The 19,023-nt window shown below is 38.7% G+C and overlaps 1 protein-coding gene across 1 annotated transcript; it reads right to left on the bottom strand.

Moving 5' to 3' along the window:
- Nucleotides 1-714: 714 nt before the first annotated feature.
- On the bottom strand, nt 715-18,516 carry LOC103476269 (protein sprouty homolog 3). The gene is made up of 2 exons (XM_008428482.2): nt 17,853-18,516; nt 715-4,867 (listed from the first exon to the last, which is right to left on the bottom strand). Exon 2 carries the CDS (start codon nt 4,786-4,788, stop codon nt 3,904-3,906), a length of 885 nt encoding a protein of 294 aa, XP_008426704.1. The 5' UTR covers nt 4,789-4,867; nt 17,853-18,516; the 3' UTR covers nt 715-3,903.
- Between the last annotated feature and the right edge of the window lie 507 nt (nt 18,517-19,023).

Here is a 19,023-nt window from a genome sequence, read left to right as displayed (position 1 = left end):
GTATATATAAATTTATTTTAGATAGATTTCTATATATATATTTGTTCTATATACTCTCCCTAGATTCTTTAACAACTTACAAGATGCCAATTAACACCAGGAACGATGCTTGCTACGACCTAAGGAGAAGTGGTGGAGTGGTTACTGTGGGAGCCTTCAAACATTTAGCAGCAGACAGATTCCTGACGATGCATAGGATTGAATTCATACAGAATCATCTGGTCAGGGGATTTGTGGAGGATGAAGAGCATCAATGCATGCTAATCAAAATTCTTTCAACTGAAATTAGTCCTTAGTCAATGTTTTGTCTTTTTTTTCTTTATTGCAAATTGAAAGTGTTTCTTATGATTTAACAGAAAATATATCTAATGAGGTCAGGATTTAAATTTAATACTTGCAAGAAGCAAAAACAGGAAGGCATTTAAGGCGTGAGGAAGCAAGGAATTGGAAGTAATGAAAAGAGGAGCAAGAATAAAAGAGTGCACTGTAAAAAAGAAACATATCTAATTTATGGCAAAATATCAGCAGCTGTGGTTGCCAGAATTTTACTGTATTTATATGGTAAATTTGGAGATGATTTTGTTTTTTTTACAATGTAAACGGGACAGAAAGAGGGACAGAAGGATGAGGAAGAAAAAGCAAACTGAAAAGAGGGAGTAAAGAGAGAAAGGAAGGAAGGAAATGGAGGATGAAGAAGGAAAATGGTCAAAAAAAGAAGAATAGAGGGAGAAGAAGGAAAAGGGTAGAAGTGAAAAAAGAAAATGGGGAAAAAGATGGAAAGATGCAGGAAAGCAACAGGAATAAATTTAGGAGAGTCATAAACTCAGTTCATGATTCAGAACATTAACATTAGTTTGACAGGATGTGTCAGTAAAATATGAACACTTAAAAACTATTAATTTAAACTAAGTTTGTCTGGAACTGAGTTTGGCTTCTTCTCCACAGATCCCCTCTCTGTGTGTTTCTGTACACAACAAACCAAACAGCTAAAGAGTTCAAGCTAAAGCGAATCCAGAATGAAACAGTTGTTCCTCACATGGTCTTCACAAGCACCAAGGTTTGACTGCAGGCATTCAGCCACTGAAGCAGAGATTTTGTGCAGAATCCACCTGAGTCCACAACAATGAAGATGCAATTGAAAAACATTACTTTAAAAATGTTAACCCCAACACGCCAGTGTTTTTAAATCAGGCACCAAAGCTGTTCTGCTGCTTTTGAAGCATAGTCATTCACAGTTGCATGCATATACCAGCAAAGTATCAAAAATGGCTCCAATGAGGAACTTCTTTTATGTTTTCAGAAAGCATGGTTTTATGTGTCTATAATATAAAAATGGGTCCTCATATGTATCTTCATTGATGTGGACGTAACACTTAGGGATTTGATTACTGAGCATCTGATTATGTTATTTGGACTATTTGCAGTAATTATGGCGCAGACAATAGTAAATGCAGAAAAAGTTGCAACATTGTGACTTAAAAAAAAGGAGGAAAACATTTATAAGTCAAAACTCAACTTTCAGTGTAGGATCAGTGATGTATGGAAAAATCTAGGGCAACTCTCAGGCAAACCCTGGACAGTAACACTTCATAACAGAGATAATAACAAATGCTGCTAAAATAACATTACAGTGCTGGAATATGTGTTTCTTGTTATTTTTATTATACTCAGAAGTTTTCAAGTGCTTATCGTGCAGAATAATATCTCTTTTGACCATTTTTGTCTTTATTAACTAACACAACAGTCCTATGCTAGCTGGTCAGTCTATCTGCTCAGGTAACAGGGCTGCATGACATTTCGGACAGTGCACCTTAGTCAACATTACCATAATTCTTGGCATAATAGCTCATTTTCATCCTTTGTCCTAAGACAAATTTACAAAATGAGCAAAAAAAAATAATGAAACACCTCAGTGCACAATGAAAATAGTTGTTCAAGACACAGACCTTCATAAGGTTTTTCTGATGTGGCTCACTGTGGGACCAAGTGCACAAGGCAAAACCCATTTGTTGCTAACTGCACATGTCAGCTGGGTGTTAGTATTGTTTCTAAAACCCATCATGCTTGTGAGAGTTGCCCTAAAAGTTTCAGAAAATTGTGTAGGAATACAGGAAATTTCTCACTTTAATGGAAAACAATATCGCTGTCTGAAAATAACACTGAGTAAAAATAATCATACAGCTGAAGGTCCACAGTTACATATAAAAATATAGCAAAGTAATATTTAACATATCAGGTCAGTGTGTACGTCTGTGCTTATTCTTGCACAGACAAGCTAAAACATATTCATTCTTAAACCTACATACACATGCACACACACACACACACTGGAAAACATATGCCCCACCCTTCACACAAATACACACCCATACTTGTGTGACTGTTGTATTCATTCACCTTAGATGCTCCCTTTTTGAGAATGTCTGTTGCACTTCTCTTGCATTGAAGCCTGAAGTGCTGAAATAAAAAAAAGGATGACCTCATTGCAACATCAACCACCTCTTTTTCCCCCTCTTAGCATCCCTCTCTCCATCTGCCAAACACCACAACTCCTCCTGCATCCTGTCCGCTCTCCTCCCTCCCTCCCACACTCCGGTCTTCTATGGCCCATTAAGAGCTAACAGGAAGCTAATTGCCTGTTTGATCAACTCTCTGTGGGCCTGGAACTGGAGGCTTTTAGCCGTCTGAGCTTTAGAGGGAAGACAGATGAGGCAGGAGGGAGATACAATATAAATGCCTCATGTCTACTTTCTAGTTGGATTGTCTTAGTTCTCTTCCATCTGTCTGGGTTGAGCCTTCGTCAGATGTCATTATGACCGAAAACTTCAAACGATCAAAAAGCAAGCTCTTCTCGTGGTAATTTTGCTTATTAGCAAATCTAACCCTCCTAAACCAAGGTATTACCTGATTGGTGGATGAGTGAATAGATAAGAAAAGGAGGAGTGGAGAAGGAAGATGGAGGTCGGTCAGTGGGGTGAGGCTGGCGACAGACTGACTTCAAGAGGAAACCTGACCAGACTCATGGAGCTTGACTAAAGCAGCACAGCTAAAAATAAAGACAAGGGAGGCTTCTTCTGCTGACAAAACAACACACACATACACACACACACACACACATGCACACACACAGGTTGTACAGTAGGAGGAGACACACAAACACATTCGCACGCTGCCTTGACACAATGGATGCATCCTCTCTGGTTTAATAATTCCCAGTTCAGTTCTGGGTGGAAAACATTGTCCATCCACCTCACAGTGCTTTTCTTTTACAAATGAGCTTAATAGCATTTAAATTCTCTTTGTCAGTACAGTGGATGGTCCCATTTTTTGGTTTCAGATTGTGAAGACAGTCACTTTATGGCCTTTATGCTTTGCTTAGCCCTACTCAAGCAATCAATGTAGCAAAAAGATTTAATTTGTTCCCTTTTTGTCCTTAGATTGCAATAAGTGCTCAGAACATCACTTCAGGATTAGTTTCAGTACTTGCTCTGAAATTCTGTTTCTGGAGAACGGAACTCCTGTTGGCGAGGATTGTACACACCGCCACGGGTCAGTCACTCCTCTCTGTGCTCCACTCAAACCTTCTGCAAAGGGTGGGGAGGAAGGAGGTTTAACAATAAATAAATAGATTTTATCACGCTGAGATAACAAGACAGAAGGCAAAGAGAAGTTGTTCTTGTCTGAGAGTCTGGGTTAAAGGTAGAGCTCTTGTTTTCAGGCATTAAGTCTCCAACATGAACAGGCACAGTAGGTCTTTGGTCCCCCCTGAGTTGGAGATCTAAATTCAAAGTATTTTAGGAGAACAACACTTGACGTTGGGTTTGTTAGGTTGGTATTTATAGACAGGTGGACCACAATGTCACCATTTTTTTGGTTTGATATTCTCCCCCAACTCTAGACGTGTCATAGCGACTTTTCCAGGTCTTTGCTTCGTAGCGGTGGGTGACCGGCGTTAGGGTTGGAGGCAGAAATTTTGCGGCACACTGTGTTGGTGTTGCTGCACCTGCAGCCAGGCCGTGTTGCTCGGTCATGCATGCACTGGCATAGTGCAAGACACATCCTGGCAGGGGGGTAGCAGCAGAGGCAGGGCAGACAGAGCGCCAGCAGCGCCATGGTGCTCCAGCGAGCACAGGCGTGGGCTGCAGAGCAGGAGCATGGTTGATCAGCGCAGTTATCCTCGTCATCTTGGGCAGAACAGTGATAGAACAGGCCTTTCACACAACACAAGCATGTACCATACTCCACAGCGCTCTCGGCAGAGCAAAGACAACGTTGCTCGCAGGCCCAGCATGAAGGCAGGCGGCGGGGGCTGCAGCATTCTTGACACTTGCAGCGGCCACATCGTTCACAGATGAACAAATGTTCAGCTTCCTCGTCTGTCAGGCCTTTACCGAAGGAAGTGTCGGACTTAAGCTCCCCTTTAGGCTGAGAGTGGATGACTGAACTGAATCCAGAGTGAGATGGCGTCAAACCTGCCAGAAGCCGCTGATCGGATGTGGCACTGGTCCGAGAAATTGAGGAGCTTATGGTGCTGGAGCGGCTCAGGTGTGCCAGATGAGCATGCTGCTGCTGACTTTGACTGCGGGACAGAGCAGAGGAGAAAGAAGAAGGCTGGGGGTGATGGCTGTATACTATACGGTCCTCATGGGCGTAGTAGAATCCAGATTGGGATGCCGGTTCCAATGCCACTGGTCTGTCCACATAGTCATTGTTGGCCCGGATGGCCCGTATCTGATCAAGTGAGAGTACTGAGTCCTGCTCATTTCTCAGGGAATGAGTGTGTTCCATCCTGGGGAGCCAGCAGTGTGGCACTGGGGCCGGATGCCAGGGCAAGGGGCTCCCAAATCTCAAGGGACATCAGACATATCTGCAAATACACATAAGAAGAGAGAAAGCTGCTTCAGTTGTTGGTGCTTGAGTTATCTGAGACGATCAAAAGTTATCAAAACATTTCAAGTCCAAGTTTATTTGTGTAGCACATTTCAGCATGAAGGCAGTTCAAAGTGCTTTTCATCATAAAAACGTTATGCAGTCACCAGTTATGAAACAAGCAATAAGCCTTACATTTTGTCCATGTCATCGTCAAAATCATCGATACTCATCTTGTTGAGTATCGACAAGATACTCAACAAGATGTATCTTGTCGATACAACCAAAGTTGTCTTTGGTTAGTTCCATTTAGAACTAACCAAAGACAACTCCAAACAGGCAGGTTTTTAGCCTTGATTTAGAGGAACTCAGTGTTTCAGCTGTTCTGGTACTTTCTGGAAGTTTGTTACTGATTTGTGGAGCAAAAATATTTTAAGTATATTCTTTGAGCTACAGGAGCCAGTGGAACAGCTCTGGAGCTGGGATTATGTGCTCTACTTTGTTAGTGAGAATGCAAGCAGCTGCCTGGATCAGCTGCAGCCGCCTGACATTTTAGGCAGACCTGTGAAGACACTGCTGCAGTAATCAGTGCGACTAAAGATAAACAAATGGATGAATTTCTCCAGATCTTGCCACATTTGTCTTTTAAACATATAACTGTTCCTCGTGAGTTAGAAGGCTGACTTTGTAATTGCCTATATGTGTCTCTGAATGTTCAGAGTCCATGACTACACAAAGATTTCAGGCCTGATCTCTAGTTTCTAACTGTAATAACTGAAACTGCATGCTGACTCTGGACTGTTCCTCTTTGGGTCCAAAGATAGTAACTTCAGTTTTGTTTCTGTTTCACCCAAATCTTTTGTTTATTGTTGTGAGTTGTTTGCTATTTGCAATTTTGTTGAGACAGACTGGGAACCTGTCCAGGGTGACCCCGCTTCTCGCCAGGAATGTTAGCTGGAGATAGGCACCAGCAACCCTCCTGACCTCATTGAGGGAAGAGGGTGTACAAAAAATGGATGAATGGATGGTTATTTGCTGCTGTGGCACAAAGTCATTCTATCTACCTGTCTGTCTGTCTGTCTGTCTGTCTGTCTGTCTGTCTGTCTGTCTGTCTGTCTGTCTGTCTGTCTGTCTGTTTGTCTGTTTGGTTAATAATTAATTTTGGCAGCAGAGGCTACAAAAAAATCATCCACCCTGTCACCCTGATCATGGAGGATCTCTGCTTCTCAAACTAACAGTTATTAGCCTGCCAGAAGCAGAGAGACACAACCCGCTAATTCAGCATCTGTTAAGCTGCAGCTGCGTGTGTTAGTGTGTTTTCAGTAAAAATAAAAAATATAAGTATTTTTAAAGTTTCTACCTTCATAGGAATAGTTTAATATCACTTGGGGAAAAGCGCAAGTCAAAACCTAATGCAATTAATTTTAGTATTTTGACGACCAAAGATTATTTTTAATGATGCAACTCTGAAAACTACAGGTAATAGAGCCCAAACATTTGGCATCAATAAATGTCCATGGAACTGAAGATATGTGGGTTTCTGTGGTTTGAATATGTAAAAACGGTTTGGTGGGTCTGGTTTCCTGGCAGTTTTACACCTTTCTGTTACAAAAAGAGAAAGAAATGACAAATTCCTCCTCAACTTGTTGAGTTAATCTCTTAAGAAGTTTCACTTGATTTGGACATCAAACTGGACAAAAAACAGCAATTGTAAAGGCACAAAGAGGACGAAATATGTTTAAGACAAGCTAGTTTATACTTTTGAAGGTTTGGTTGTCTCATAACGGTAATAAGAGGTGGATGGAGACCAGCTGGTCGATTAGTAACTACCATTTGTTTAAAGAAATACTCAAGTATCATTTTTGAGGAAACATGGCTTAGTATAAAATAATCAGAAAATTATATGCAATTAAATCAAATGATTTGATGATTATATTTGAAAGTAAATATAGTCATATGTTGCTATCATTTATCAAAATGAAAATAGGTTTGAACAAAATGGCAATATGTGGCTGCAAAAGTGCAAAAGACACCATCTGCAACAATCACGCAGCAAGGCATAAACACACTCTAAAATATCTGTCCATGCAAATCTCCAAGGTCAAGAGGTCACTGCCTCACCCTACAAAAGATAAATGGAAATTGAACAGAAGATTGTAAAGATAACCTTGTATTGTTTTTGAGGTCGGAAAAATATTTTATAAGTTATCGGCATGAAGGGAGATGATGTTTGACTGCAAATATATGTGGCACCAGAAGCTAAAGGCGCATAGTCAAGAAGAAACAGAAAGACTTTGGAAAAAGTTGTGCAAAAGTGACAGAATTATGTTGATGCTTTTATCCAAACTGACTTATTTATTTTTTCTATTGTTTTTTGGACCTAATGTAGGTGGATAAAACCCAAGAGCAGCAGTTCATCACTGGAAAGAGAAGTACACTGATTAATTAGCACTTTCTAGGTAACAAAAAATACTGAAAAAAGCCCCATTTACCCCTATGTTTTAAAAAATATACAGAACAAATTGTGGCATTACAGTTTCTTTTTGACTTAGAGTGACCAGTCAGCCACTTGGTTTCCTCCTTCTGCAGGTCCAGCCATAAAGCAGCAGATAAGAAAGGATGGGGCTGGTCAGATGAAGATGCATTTTTCAAATTAGTTTGAGAGGAGAGGTCCTGGTGACTAATCTCATCAGACAGAGCGGTGGCTGCAGCTCACTCCTACTCTGCTCGCCTATCAGACCATCTAATTGTTATAAGGGAAGAGGCCTGTCATTCATTTTCATGACCTCATATTTACTTACAACTGATGCCACCCTGAACATGGCACTGATCCTGGAAGTCATGAGAGATGGTTGAACACGGCAGAGCCTAATTCTTTTCAAGCTCTACTAATTGGAGGGAAGGACTTTCTGCTCCAATATTATTTTTCACTGTGGATATTAGACTAAGCAAGGGCTACACTTCTGCAATTTTGATTTACACTTTTTGCTTACCAAAATGATTTTTTTTTATTTTGTTGCGGTTTTTTTTAAGAACTGATTAGAGGATTGATTTTATTTTTAAATAGCTGAAATAACCATGTCAGGCCAGAAGGGGGTGACAATAATAATATCTCTAAATGCAAAGAAGAAATCAAACATCGCTGGTCATTTTCTGAGCAACTATAGTTTTATTTACCTATTACTATTGAATCGGTTCAATCCAAAACAAAGTTTTAACCCAAAGGGAAACTAAATGTCATATTGTTCGAAGCGTCATTATGGATGATAATGCTGTGGGCTGGATGGGCCTCTGGTAGCAGTCAGTCTTGCACCAAATCTCAAGAAGCTTCTGGATTCTTGACACAGTGTTGATGTTTGACAGTCTTATGACTGTTATGCAGCTCTGTTTCCAGACAGAAAAGACAATATTTCATTTTCTGGATGACACCATTAGTTACTGGGAAGTACAGCTAATCCACCTCCTTTGCTTTTACTGCTCTTGTTTATTAGTGCAATTCCCTCCTAACTGGGTTTCTAGACTGTGCAGTAAAAACTCCGATCATCCAGAATGTGCTGCCACATCTGGTTAGTCTGAAAAACAAAAATGTATTTATAACTTGTTTTAACACCAGCCACAGCTGAAACAAAGTTCTGCACATATGTGATAAATAAGATAAAAGAAAGCATAAAAATAAAGCCACAAAGTTAAGCATATAATAATGAATGAAAGAAGCTCAATTCAAAATGCAATACAACGACACAGTTAAACACATCAAATCAATATCAATAAAAGTTAAGTAAAATCAAGTCTCAGCTGGGTTGTAAAACTGGACAGTGAAGGAGCCTGTTGAATAATAATGGTACTTTCACCACTAAGCTAGCCAGACGTTGAGCACATTCCAACAATAAATAAATACATTTCTGCTACTATTGTGATTTGTGGCATAAGCTAAATACCCACAGCAGCACTGCTGAGGCAGTGAAGGGCTCCAAGGTTCACTAATGTCTCTAAAAAAAACGTTAGAGAAGAAATTGCATTACAAAGATAAAGGAAGACAGCTTAGAAGATCTGGAGACGTTTACAGCAGGATTCATCACACAGATCACTGTCCCATTCATAACCCAAAATGACAACTGCCAACCTGGCAAGAAATGAGATCTTACTGAAATGACAGGTCTGGCAGCAGGTAGAGCATTAATCAGAAAAAACACCCCACAGTCACTCTGGAGGAGCTGCAGAGATTTTGTAACACAGGTAAGACTATTACTCCCCCTCTGAGATCCTCCAGACTAGTGGCAGCGGCAATTAGCAAACATCTGAGCTACTTCTCAATCCAATATCCATAATAAGAATAGTTGTAAATGGCCTCAGAAATCTTGTTGTGATAACCTGCGGAAGCCGGAGAGTCAGAAAGAGCAGGAGCATCTTAAAGAGACAGAGACCAATTTCAAGAGATCAAATTATGAAGTCAAATTTCTGTGAAGTTATGCTTGACGTATCTTGAATTTTTATAATAATTGAAGTTAACATAGTTACTTGATTGTGCTTCAGTATGACTATGCTGAGTGTTACTGTTGTTTTGGCTGGAACTGCTTGGGAGTCTGTTATCAGTCCTCTGTCCATAACAGCTGGGAGAAGAGTTGGAGTGTCTTGCATGTGTGCGTGTGCGTGTGTGCGCATGTGCGTGTGTATGTGCGTGTGCGTGTGTGTGCGTGTGCGTGTGTGTGTGTGTGTGTGTGTGTGTGTGTGTGTGTGTGTGTGTGTGTGTGTGTGTGTCTTAACGGTTGGTTAAGGTTAGGCATAAATGCATTTACTAAAATGAATCAAAGTCAATACAATGTCCTCAGACCAACAGAAGTACAAGGGTATGTGTGTTAAAGGAAGGAGGAGGGTGGGGCAGGCAGCATCCCCCTCTCACATTACAAGTGGAGCTGAAAGATATGTGTGTGTCTGTGTGTGTTTTTTATGAGTCACATGTTTGTTATTGTCTGAGGATTCTGGAAAGCTGACTTCCCAAATCACAGTTTCCATGGAGACATCTTCCAGTAAAAGGGTGTGGGGTACAATCTGCAGCAATCACTTAAACAACGGCTTTGTTTAAACATATAACCAATATCGAAAGTGAAAAAAAAAAAAGAATAATGTTTGACCTTAGTGCACGGCAGAGACATGCGGTCAGGGGAGGCAGGTGAGGCAGAGCCTCACCTGTCATCATGGGAAAATATATAATAATAAAATCATTTATAAATATATTTTCATCCTGTGGTTTGTTCTATAAAATACCTATTTTTAATTTAATTTAACCAAATGTGATGTTATTTTTCTTCAAAATCGCTGAATTTTCGCATTTTCCCATTCAAATGGTTAGAAGTGAAGCCGGTGAGGCAGCAGCGAGCCGAGCCTCACCTGGGATTGCGCAACCTCTCRCTAACTGCACTGGCTGCTATTCTATGAGAGCATGCTCCTCCTGTCTGTACGTCACCAATAAAATGGTTAAAAACATTTAATGTATGAACATATTTCCCATAATTTAGCTTATGTATTTAATGTACTGTGTTTTTATTGTCACCAACTGTGTGTGTAACGTGTTTCGTGTGCTAAAGAGCGATCAGAAACAGCAGAGAACAGATTCGAGGTGAGGCAGGCAGTTCTTGTGCCTCATGGCAGGGGGCGCTCATGAACCCAGATATTGTGACTCCACAACTGCAGAGTAAGAGACASTAACAGCGAGCTAGCAATACAGTAGCTGCGCTGATACAGAGAGCGAGAAAGACGTGGTTTTGAGTTGTACTTTAACGGTTTCTCCCTTTGCTATTAAGCACAGCATGAGATTAATAATATCTACATGTCTAAGTTTGATTGAGATCACGGAATTGTTCTGCAGTGGCGGCACGGCTAAGCATCACATGTTAAAGAATAGTCTTTTTGCCCACCAGCATTGTACGCATGTGCGAAATTTCCTTATGTAAACAATAACATGCAGGTGTCTAGATTTGTAAATCCAATTATAATTAAGTCGGTGCCTCACCAGCTATGAACCTCACCAAACGTCACTGGTGCACGGTATGGCAATTAATATATATATTTTGTTTTTGCTGCTTGTAACTCATAGACACTACAAAGTAAACGGTTAAAATTTGTTACTTGTAAGCAGCAGGTGGCAACCTGCTAACTAATCACACAGCAGTGTAACGTCACTGAGGTCCATTTTGGTTCAGGCATGCACAACAGTTTTTATTTGGATCTATTCCAACTACAGATTGTCCTTACAGTTGCAGTTAGGAGGTTGGAACGGATACTGTTGGATTCATGAACAAGGAAAAGAAGAACATGATGGGTGAGAATTGTAAAAGGTGTTTGCTGCTGTATGTTCAACCAGATATTCCCATTAATACACACTTTTTCTTTTAACTCAATTTTCCATGGATATTTTTGGAAAGCACTGTGGTAGCATCAAGTTGGTGACTGTCATTCACAGCCTGATGGACAAGTGTCAACTCAGCAGCCTTCCCAACAACATGGCCATGACTTAACGTTTCTTTAGTATTCTTATTTTCTGTGGTAAGGTATGATTTTTATTTATAATTATCTTCAAGAATACCTGAAATGTATATTTTGCTTTTTAACTTTGTTGCTTTTGGTATTTACACCTTCTCATAATAAAATACAGACTTATGAGGAATTTGAAAGCACTTTATTTATTCTTACTTGATCTGCTCTAATTAAATATCTAAAACACTAAAGTAAACTTGAGATTGGGTTAAGGATGAAAGCTCCAAATTCAACTGAACTAGATTCTGAACTAATTAAAAAATAAATAAAAGGTGGTGTTGTGTGTCCTGTTAAATTAGGTCCACACTGTATTGCCTAACATCTGCAAGTAAAATTGTTATGGAATTTGAACGATTAAAATACTGATAGAAACCTGTTATTTGGTTGTCGCTACAAGTCAGTTACCAAATACTCTTAATACTAGATTAAAATCACTGATGCCGTCGTTTGAGCTTGAAGTCTAATTCTGAATTTCCATTTGATAATACAACAAGAACGTAAAAAACATTTGAGTTCTCCAAGCAACCGTCTGGCATTGTACTGAAAAACCTCTATTAGTGATATTATGTTGCTATGGTTACCTGTAGTTAGAGCTATGCCAACTACCAAATACTCTTTTTTGGACATAGAACTAGACCGTGTTGAGCTTTCACTTAGGTGATTTTCTGACTTGCAATTTGACCATGGTCAGGTTTGGCATCAAGTCATCATAGGATCAAACAGAAATGGATGAAATTCCTGCATACAACATAGAATAAATGAAAATAAACAGCACTGTAGCAGAGCAAACTAAGAGGGAAAACTGTGAAAGAGGGAGAGCTGATGTTTTCAGAAGCTGTCAGCAGTAACCTGAGGAAGGCGCTCTGGGGGAGTATCAGTAATGACTGAGCCTCTACCCTGGGACACAATCACACACACTCTTTTCCATCACTTCTTGCAACGAAAACACTATGTCTGTCTTTGCTGCAACATAATTATTCACCGCATCAAATTTCTAATCACTATTCAGAGTGGCATATGTATTTTAAACAAATACAAGTATGACATCCATCCAATAAATTAGATTTTGTTTTGTCTTTTATTTGTACTGTAATTTATTATTACAGCTATTATTATTATTGTTACAGTTATTCTTTCATATGTGGAAACTGTGCAGCCCGGCACTTATTCTTTTAATAGTGTGTTACCTACAGTTATTTTACTTTGGTGTTTAATTTATGTCTCTACAGTTCATACTGTCCTGTATTATGGCTTATTTAAACAAACATTAAACATACTTTCCCTTACAAACCTCAAGATGTTTGTGTCAAGTCTTTTGCATTGTGTAATACTGTTACCAATTACTTTTCTGATGGTAATCTTTCCATAAACATAAATGGTAATATTTTTTGCAGTCTTAATCATATCACTCTAGTTCTGTTCTCCCTACTTTGGCTTTATACTGATTTAAGTGTACAGATTAAAATTACATTGTTTTTTCAAATATGATAAACAGGTCAGCACGTAAGTCCTATCAAAAAATCAAAATTTCAAAAATTCATTTGAAGGTTTACAAAACCTTCAATGAATCAAACTGAGCTCCTCCTGCAAGTCAAAGCATCACTAATTGGAATTTAAACAGAATAGAACAAATACAGTCTATCATGAACTCACAGAAAAATAGAGTACACGAGTCTATTAAAGCAACTACAGTGTAATTAAATTGTTTAGTTGCTTGTGCATATGTTCTTGTTTGAAACATTGTGCAAACTCAAACACCCCAGAGCAGCGCATTACAAATGGAACATCCCATAATCAGGATGCCAATATAAGGCTTTAGAGACCCCCTGCTTTGATTTGAATGACTGTCACTATCAGCTGTCTTGAGTTATGGGTGAATCCTGCAACAAGCTCCATTCAACGGGCTGAATGTCTCATTAGCATGCAAAGTGTGTATCCATGACAACTGAAAGAAAGGCCAACAAATACTGCAGACCTTTAAAATATTATCAATTTGTACACTAATATCAAAGTCACAACAAATTATGCAATGATTACACAAAATCTTACCAAGTATTATTGGTCTAGTAGTTCAAATTTCTTGGTACACTTCAAATAAAAGAAAATTAACTTACAAGTAACTTTTCAGCAAGATATAAAAGCTTGTTTTAAGTCAATAATTATTTAATATTGATTAAAAAAAGTTTCTGTTTCGTTGGAAGATTATTTCCCTTGAAACAAGAGAAAAATCTTGTTATAAGGGAAATAATCTGCCAGAAGAACTAGTTCTTTTTCATCAATATTAAAGAATTATGGACTTAAAACAAGCTCTTATATCTTGATGAAAAGTTACTTAATTTTCTCTCATTTGAAGTGTACTGTGATACTCAGACTAGTAACTAGACCAAGACCACTAATACTTTCTGGGGTTTTTTCAGTGTGAAACTCCAGGTATTGATAAATACACTAGATTGTATAGATAGTTGACACTGGCACACACACGTTGCTGCTAATGTAGCTGCCCAAAGCAGAAAACAGTGTCCCATACAACAAAGTCACTTTTTCTAAATTAAAGCAGTGTTTTTGGATTTGCATACAAATAAACACTTCATCCATTTTAAATTTCAAATGTTCTGTTCATCAATGCATTATGAAGGCCTTAAAATGCCCAAGTCTTAATCTTCGGCATCGTTCATACAGCTGACAAATTGTATACAATAAAAAATATACAATTTAGTTAAGTTCTTCAAATATGAATATCAATATTAAATAAAGTAAATGCATCCAACATTTACTAAATTAATCATCTGCTGTCTCAATTTTCGTGAAAAGAGATGCCGAGTAAAAATTGCACTTCTCTATAGCAAAAGGGGTGAAAAACTTAGCGGATTCCTTGTCTGACTTCCTGCCTGTCGCTGAACTTAACCTGCTGAACTTCACTGATGTTAATCATCTTTTGGCGTCAGATGACATCATGGTTTCAAGCTATTTTAAAACCGACAGCACAGTTTGGAATGAGGAGGGGTCGCCCTTCCCTCTCCTCTGTTTTCCCATTTTCCTTTCCTCCTCCTTCCACTCGTTCTTTCAACTGCTTTTCACCCATTCAGTCCTGCTGACCTTTCTCTTAACTCTTTTGGCCTTTTTATCCCGTTGTGCCTCTAGTTGCCAAGTTATCAAGAGGAAATGAATTAAATTTTATGAACTGCAGTGTTTTTCGAGAGTGGCAATAGATATTCATTTTATTTTACTACCACCACACACCACTGAGTCTAAACTGTACATTGCATTAAGAAAATGTTTTCTTTTAAAGTTTCAAATGTCTTCTTAGTTGTCTTATAGTCTAACATAGAAAACCTTTTTGTTGATCTTTACGTACAAATACCCCGAGTGTTTCAAATCAGCAGAATTCACCAGGTCAAATCTTTTAATGTCATCACTTCAGATTTTTCTGGTTCTATGATTTTCCCTTTAAGGACAAGTCTGGCACTGAGACCCAGGGGCCTTCCTTCCAACGTCCCCTGGGAGCTCGGCAGAATTCAATGACAATAAACTGGACGAGATACCGGATGTGCCGAATCTGACCCCAGCGGAAAGACTGAAATAGACACTGCAGACCAGAAAGTCCAGGCAGGGGAAGGAGGAAACGAGGAAGAGAGACGAGCCAGAGAATGAGGGAACAAAGTATGTTTAAAATTATGAACATTAAACAAGTAGAGACTATATGACCCAGTTGTTTACATATTCAAATAAGTTACATTTTCATTTTATTTACATTTATTTAACCAGATGAGACAGTTGATATCTAGTTCTAATTTACTCTGTCTTACTATGATATTGCCATACAATAAAAAAAGAAGAAAAAAGTGAGGCATAGCTGGTCTTTAATTCTAAAATCCTCTGGGGAACAAACTTAACCAGAGACATATGCTACGTAACCAATATGTTTAGTTTGAATGCTGTAAGATCATGAAAAAGGAACCAGACTTTAAGCAAAAGGTTGGTTTTCACATGTGAAACGATTGGTTGCACAAATTCAATGTTTATTCTCCCCTCAGTTTGTGTCTTCATAAATTAGTCGCACAGTACCGTGCAATATTTGTTTGCAAAAGTATTGCTTCAGCTGCTGAAAGCCTAAAGTGAACAGAAACATAATTCAATTGTCTTTTTTTAGTTAGTTGTTATTAGAACAACAGTTTCCAATTCTCTTCCAATTTTCTGGTTTTCTAACAGGCAACTGGAACACCAGAAGACTGGGAGGAATGTCAAACACAATTCAAAGTTATAACTTCTAAGCGATCATTTAATGGCAGTATGACACAGCTAGCATAACATGTTAGCTAAGGTAAGACTAGCCAGCCCTTTACTCATTTTGATTGTCATTTGATAAGTTAAAATATGCATATAGGTGTGAAGAAAACCACAAAATGCTAAGGTTTTCCCTGTTTAACGTTCCAATCTCTAAGATATCATTATTGCAATTAAGTTACATTATAACATGTTAGCAAAGGTAATGCTAGCTAGCTCTTCAGTCATTTTGGCTTACTAAAAGTTCAAATTGACCATCAGAATGGGTAAGAAAGAGAAATTAAGTGATAATTAAAGTCATGGTAGACATACAGGCTGGAAGGGGCTAAAAATAAGCATAAAGGAGTCATTAAACTGCATTTTGGATTAAAAATCTAGCATCATGGATGAATGAGTCTTTCAAGATGGAAAAGAAAAATCTGTGGAGAAAATCTGCAACCAAACAGCAAAGAAATCTTAAGGATTTAGATAGTTTCTGTCAACAGCAGTGGGTCAGAATCAATCATGCAAAGCACTAAAACCTGGTGAAATATCTCAGTACTTTTATCTCTTTTTCCAACAATTTCTAAGTAATGCTGCAATGAGATCAAATACTTATTTTACACAATGACTTGCAAACCCTGTTTTAACTTGAATGTTGTCCAGTTTTTTTTTTGTTTTTTTTAAATCTGGTCTCTGCCTAAATGAGGAGACTTTCAGAAATCAGCAGGAGATCCAATATTTTTTTCCTTCCAGTGCAGTTTTTACTAGAAGAAAGTGAGATGTGACTTTTTTCTCCAGCACATCTTACTTGCTTATGTCTTCCCCAAAGATTGATGTTGGATACTTGCTGAATGAAATGTTGCCATCCTTTAGCTGTTTATTGTTGAATAAATGAAGAAAATATTTGCTTCGTATCTCCGCTCCTTTCTTTCCATCCTTCATTCCTTGTGGATAACTTCTCCTTCCGAACATCTGTCCATTTGTCCAACTATGGTGAACACTTCTTCCCAATGCCCGCCCATTCCTCCCTCCCTGCATCCGGTTTATTTTCTTTCTTTCCGTTCTTCCCATCAGTCCATCCCATCATTTTCTCATCCACCCGCCCCTCCAGTCCCAACCCAACCCAACGCAGATGGATATTGACGTTCCACATCCGACCTTGAGGACGATCAATCCCGGCCTCATATGTCCCCAATGCATGGACATGTAAACTGCTCTGGAGCTAAGTATTGGTTTTAGAAGTGGAACAGCTGCAATAAATTTACCTTAACTTCATCCCAAAGCTGCTGAGAAAAAACTTATCTAGGCATTTTACAGGGTTGTACTAGAGTGATGAAATAGATACACCACAAGGTAAACCATATATATATTAAAAAAAAAAAAAAAAATTTCCTATTTCTAATTACCAACTTCTTATGTGATACAACAGTTAAATTACAGGATGAGCAGAAACACGTCCTGCTGATGAAACCTTCTTGTTACTGATGGTGAAACGTTGACTACTGGCAGTTTTACGCTGTATATTTGTAGGTCTGCATGTTGAAAAGTGTTATTTAATTCTTTTAATAAGACTTCTAAAATATGCGCAAAAATTGTGGTTTTTTTTTACAGTGTTAATAATGCCCTACAACTATTTGCATTCATATTTTTCTCACCAGTATTGTTGTTTCCCTGTTAAATTTCATGTCAATAAGCTGTTTTCTTTAATTAATAAGACTTTAGAGCAGCATTTGTACTATTTGTATGTTCTGTTCCATGATAAAATATATTCAGCAGAAGGAGAATTTAGAAGGTTTTTATTCTCAGGGATGCGCACAAACATAAGCAGGGTGTTAAATCACCGTGTAATGCAGCTGGTTGTTAATTAACGTTTAAAACGACAGTACTTACATATAGTTATGTCACCTTGGTTATTTAGTGTTGCAGATTTAAACACTTATTCCTGAGAAATTGTTATTTTAGTTACTGAAATTTAAAAACTTGCACTGATTCTTAAGTACAAACAAACTTTAAACAGAGTAAATTTTCGGATGCAAACTCTGCTTCCACAGAGTTACAACAGGGAGTTTGAGTAGCTCTGAATTTCCTCGAGAATCTTGAAACAATTCTTTCGCTTCAAGGTCAGGCCACTCACTAATAGATCATGATGAGATCGAATGGCGACAGGATGAGTTTATGCTTACCTCTGATTGGAGGGAGATCCATTCTGCAGCGGTGTGCCGGTGCGTCCCGAATGTGAGCGTGCAGAATCCCTAGTTTCTCTTTGTTAAAACACATAAAGATAAACCTGGTGTTGTGGTCTTGTTGATATCTGTTTCTGGGCTGGGAGGATGCTCTTTCTCAGTCTGAACCACCCTTCTCCTTTCCTCCTCCTCCTCCTTCCCAGAGCGTTTCTGTTCCCGGGCGCTTCCTTTCCAGGTCACCCCGCTCTTCACCTTCCACAAATAAGCCAACTAGTCCTTTTGCGTAAACTGCATAAAAAAAGAGTCTCACCCTCCCAGCCCCTCTCTGTCCTTGCTCAAGAGATTCACTTTGGAATGACTGCTCCTGATGCTGGAATCGTGTTAAACAAACAGGCTTTGGTATATTTTGTCTGCAGTTCTCAGAGCAGGAAATGAGTCTTCAGATGCCTGAGAGTGAATCAGAAATATCTCCACACAGGAGCTGAACTTGCAGTGTAATGTGAAAACTTGATTGCAAAGAAAAAAAATGCAGCTTCTAGAGTCTGAATGAGAGGAGAAACGAGTCAGGATTGCTAGGTAAAAAAAATGTCTTCTTTGTTATTTATAAAAGCTCTCCCTGTCTTTCTGTTGTAGCTTCCTCTCCTCTTTCTAAGAGATGAATGACTGAGAGCTGCATGCAGTCTGTGTCTCTCTTCCACACACACACATTATCTCCAGACAGCCCTCCTCCTTTCCCGTCTCCAACTCCTCCCTCTTTCATCACTGAATTCAGCTCAATTCACTTAACTCTGCTTTACCATGACTGGGCAGAAGTTGGACTTAAACAAGCTCTGGAATCAAGTCAAGATGCAGAGGAGGAACGCTTAAAAAAATCTAATTTTATTAAAACAGAACTGATTCATCAACATTTCCAAATGTAAGAATTTATGTTCATAGTGTGAAGTCATTTTTGGCAAACTAGCTTCATTGTATCAATAAAACTTTGACTTACATGCTGAACATCATCAATATATAAATAAACAATTTATATATGTTTTGATGCAGCAGCAAAATCCTGGCCCTGGTGGTGATGTGGATGAAGTAGCATTGGAGGGATCAAGGAACCTGTTTGGACAAAGTACTCAACTCTGGTACTTGAGTAAAAGTATTGATGGTCAAATCTTACTCAACT

The sequence above is a fragment of the Poecilia reticulata genome, linkage group LG14 (genome assembly GCF_000633615.1).
Source record: "Poecilia reticulata strain Guanapo linkage group LG14, Guppy_female_1.0+MT, whole genome shotgun sequence".
NCBI lineage: Eukaryota > Metazoa > Chordata > Actinopteri > Cyprinodontiformes > Poeciliidae > Poecilia > Poecilia reticulata.
The sequence above is the reverse complement of the archived record's forward strand: the minus strand, read 5'-3'. Positions and strand labels throughout refer to the sequence as shown.

Bases quoted from the DNA above. Each gene is read 5' to 3' on its own strand.
- LOC103476269 (XM_008428482.2), bottom strand. From the start codon at position 4,788: ATGGAACACACTCATTCCCTGAGAAATGAGCAGGACTCAGTACTCTCA.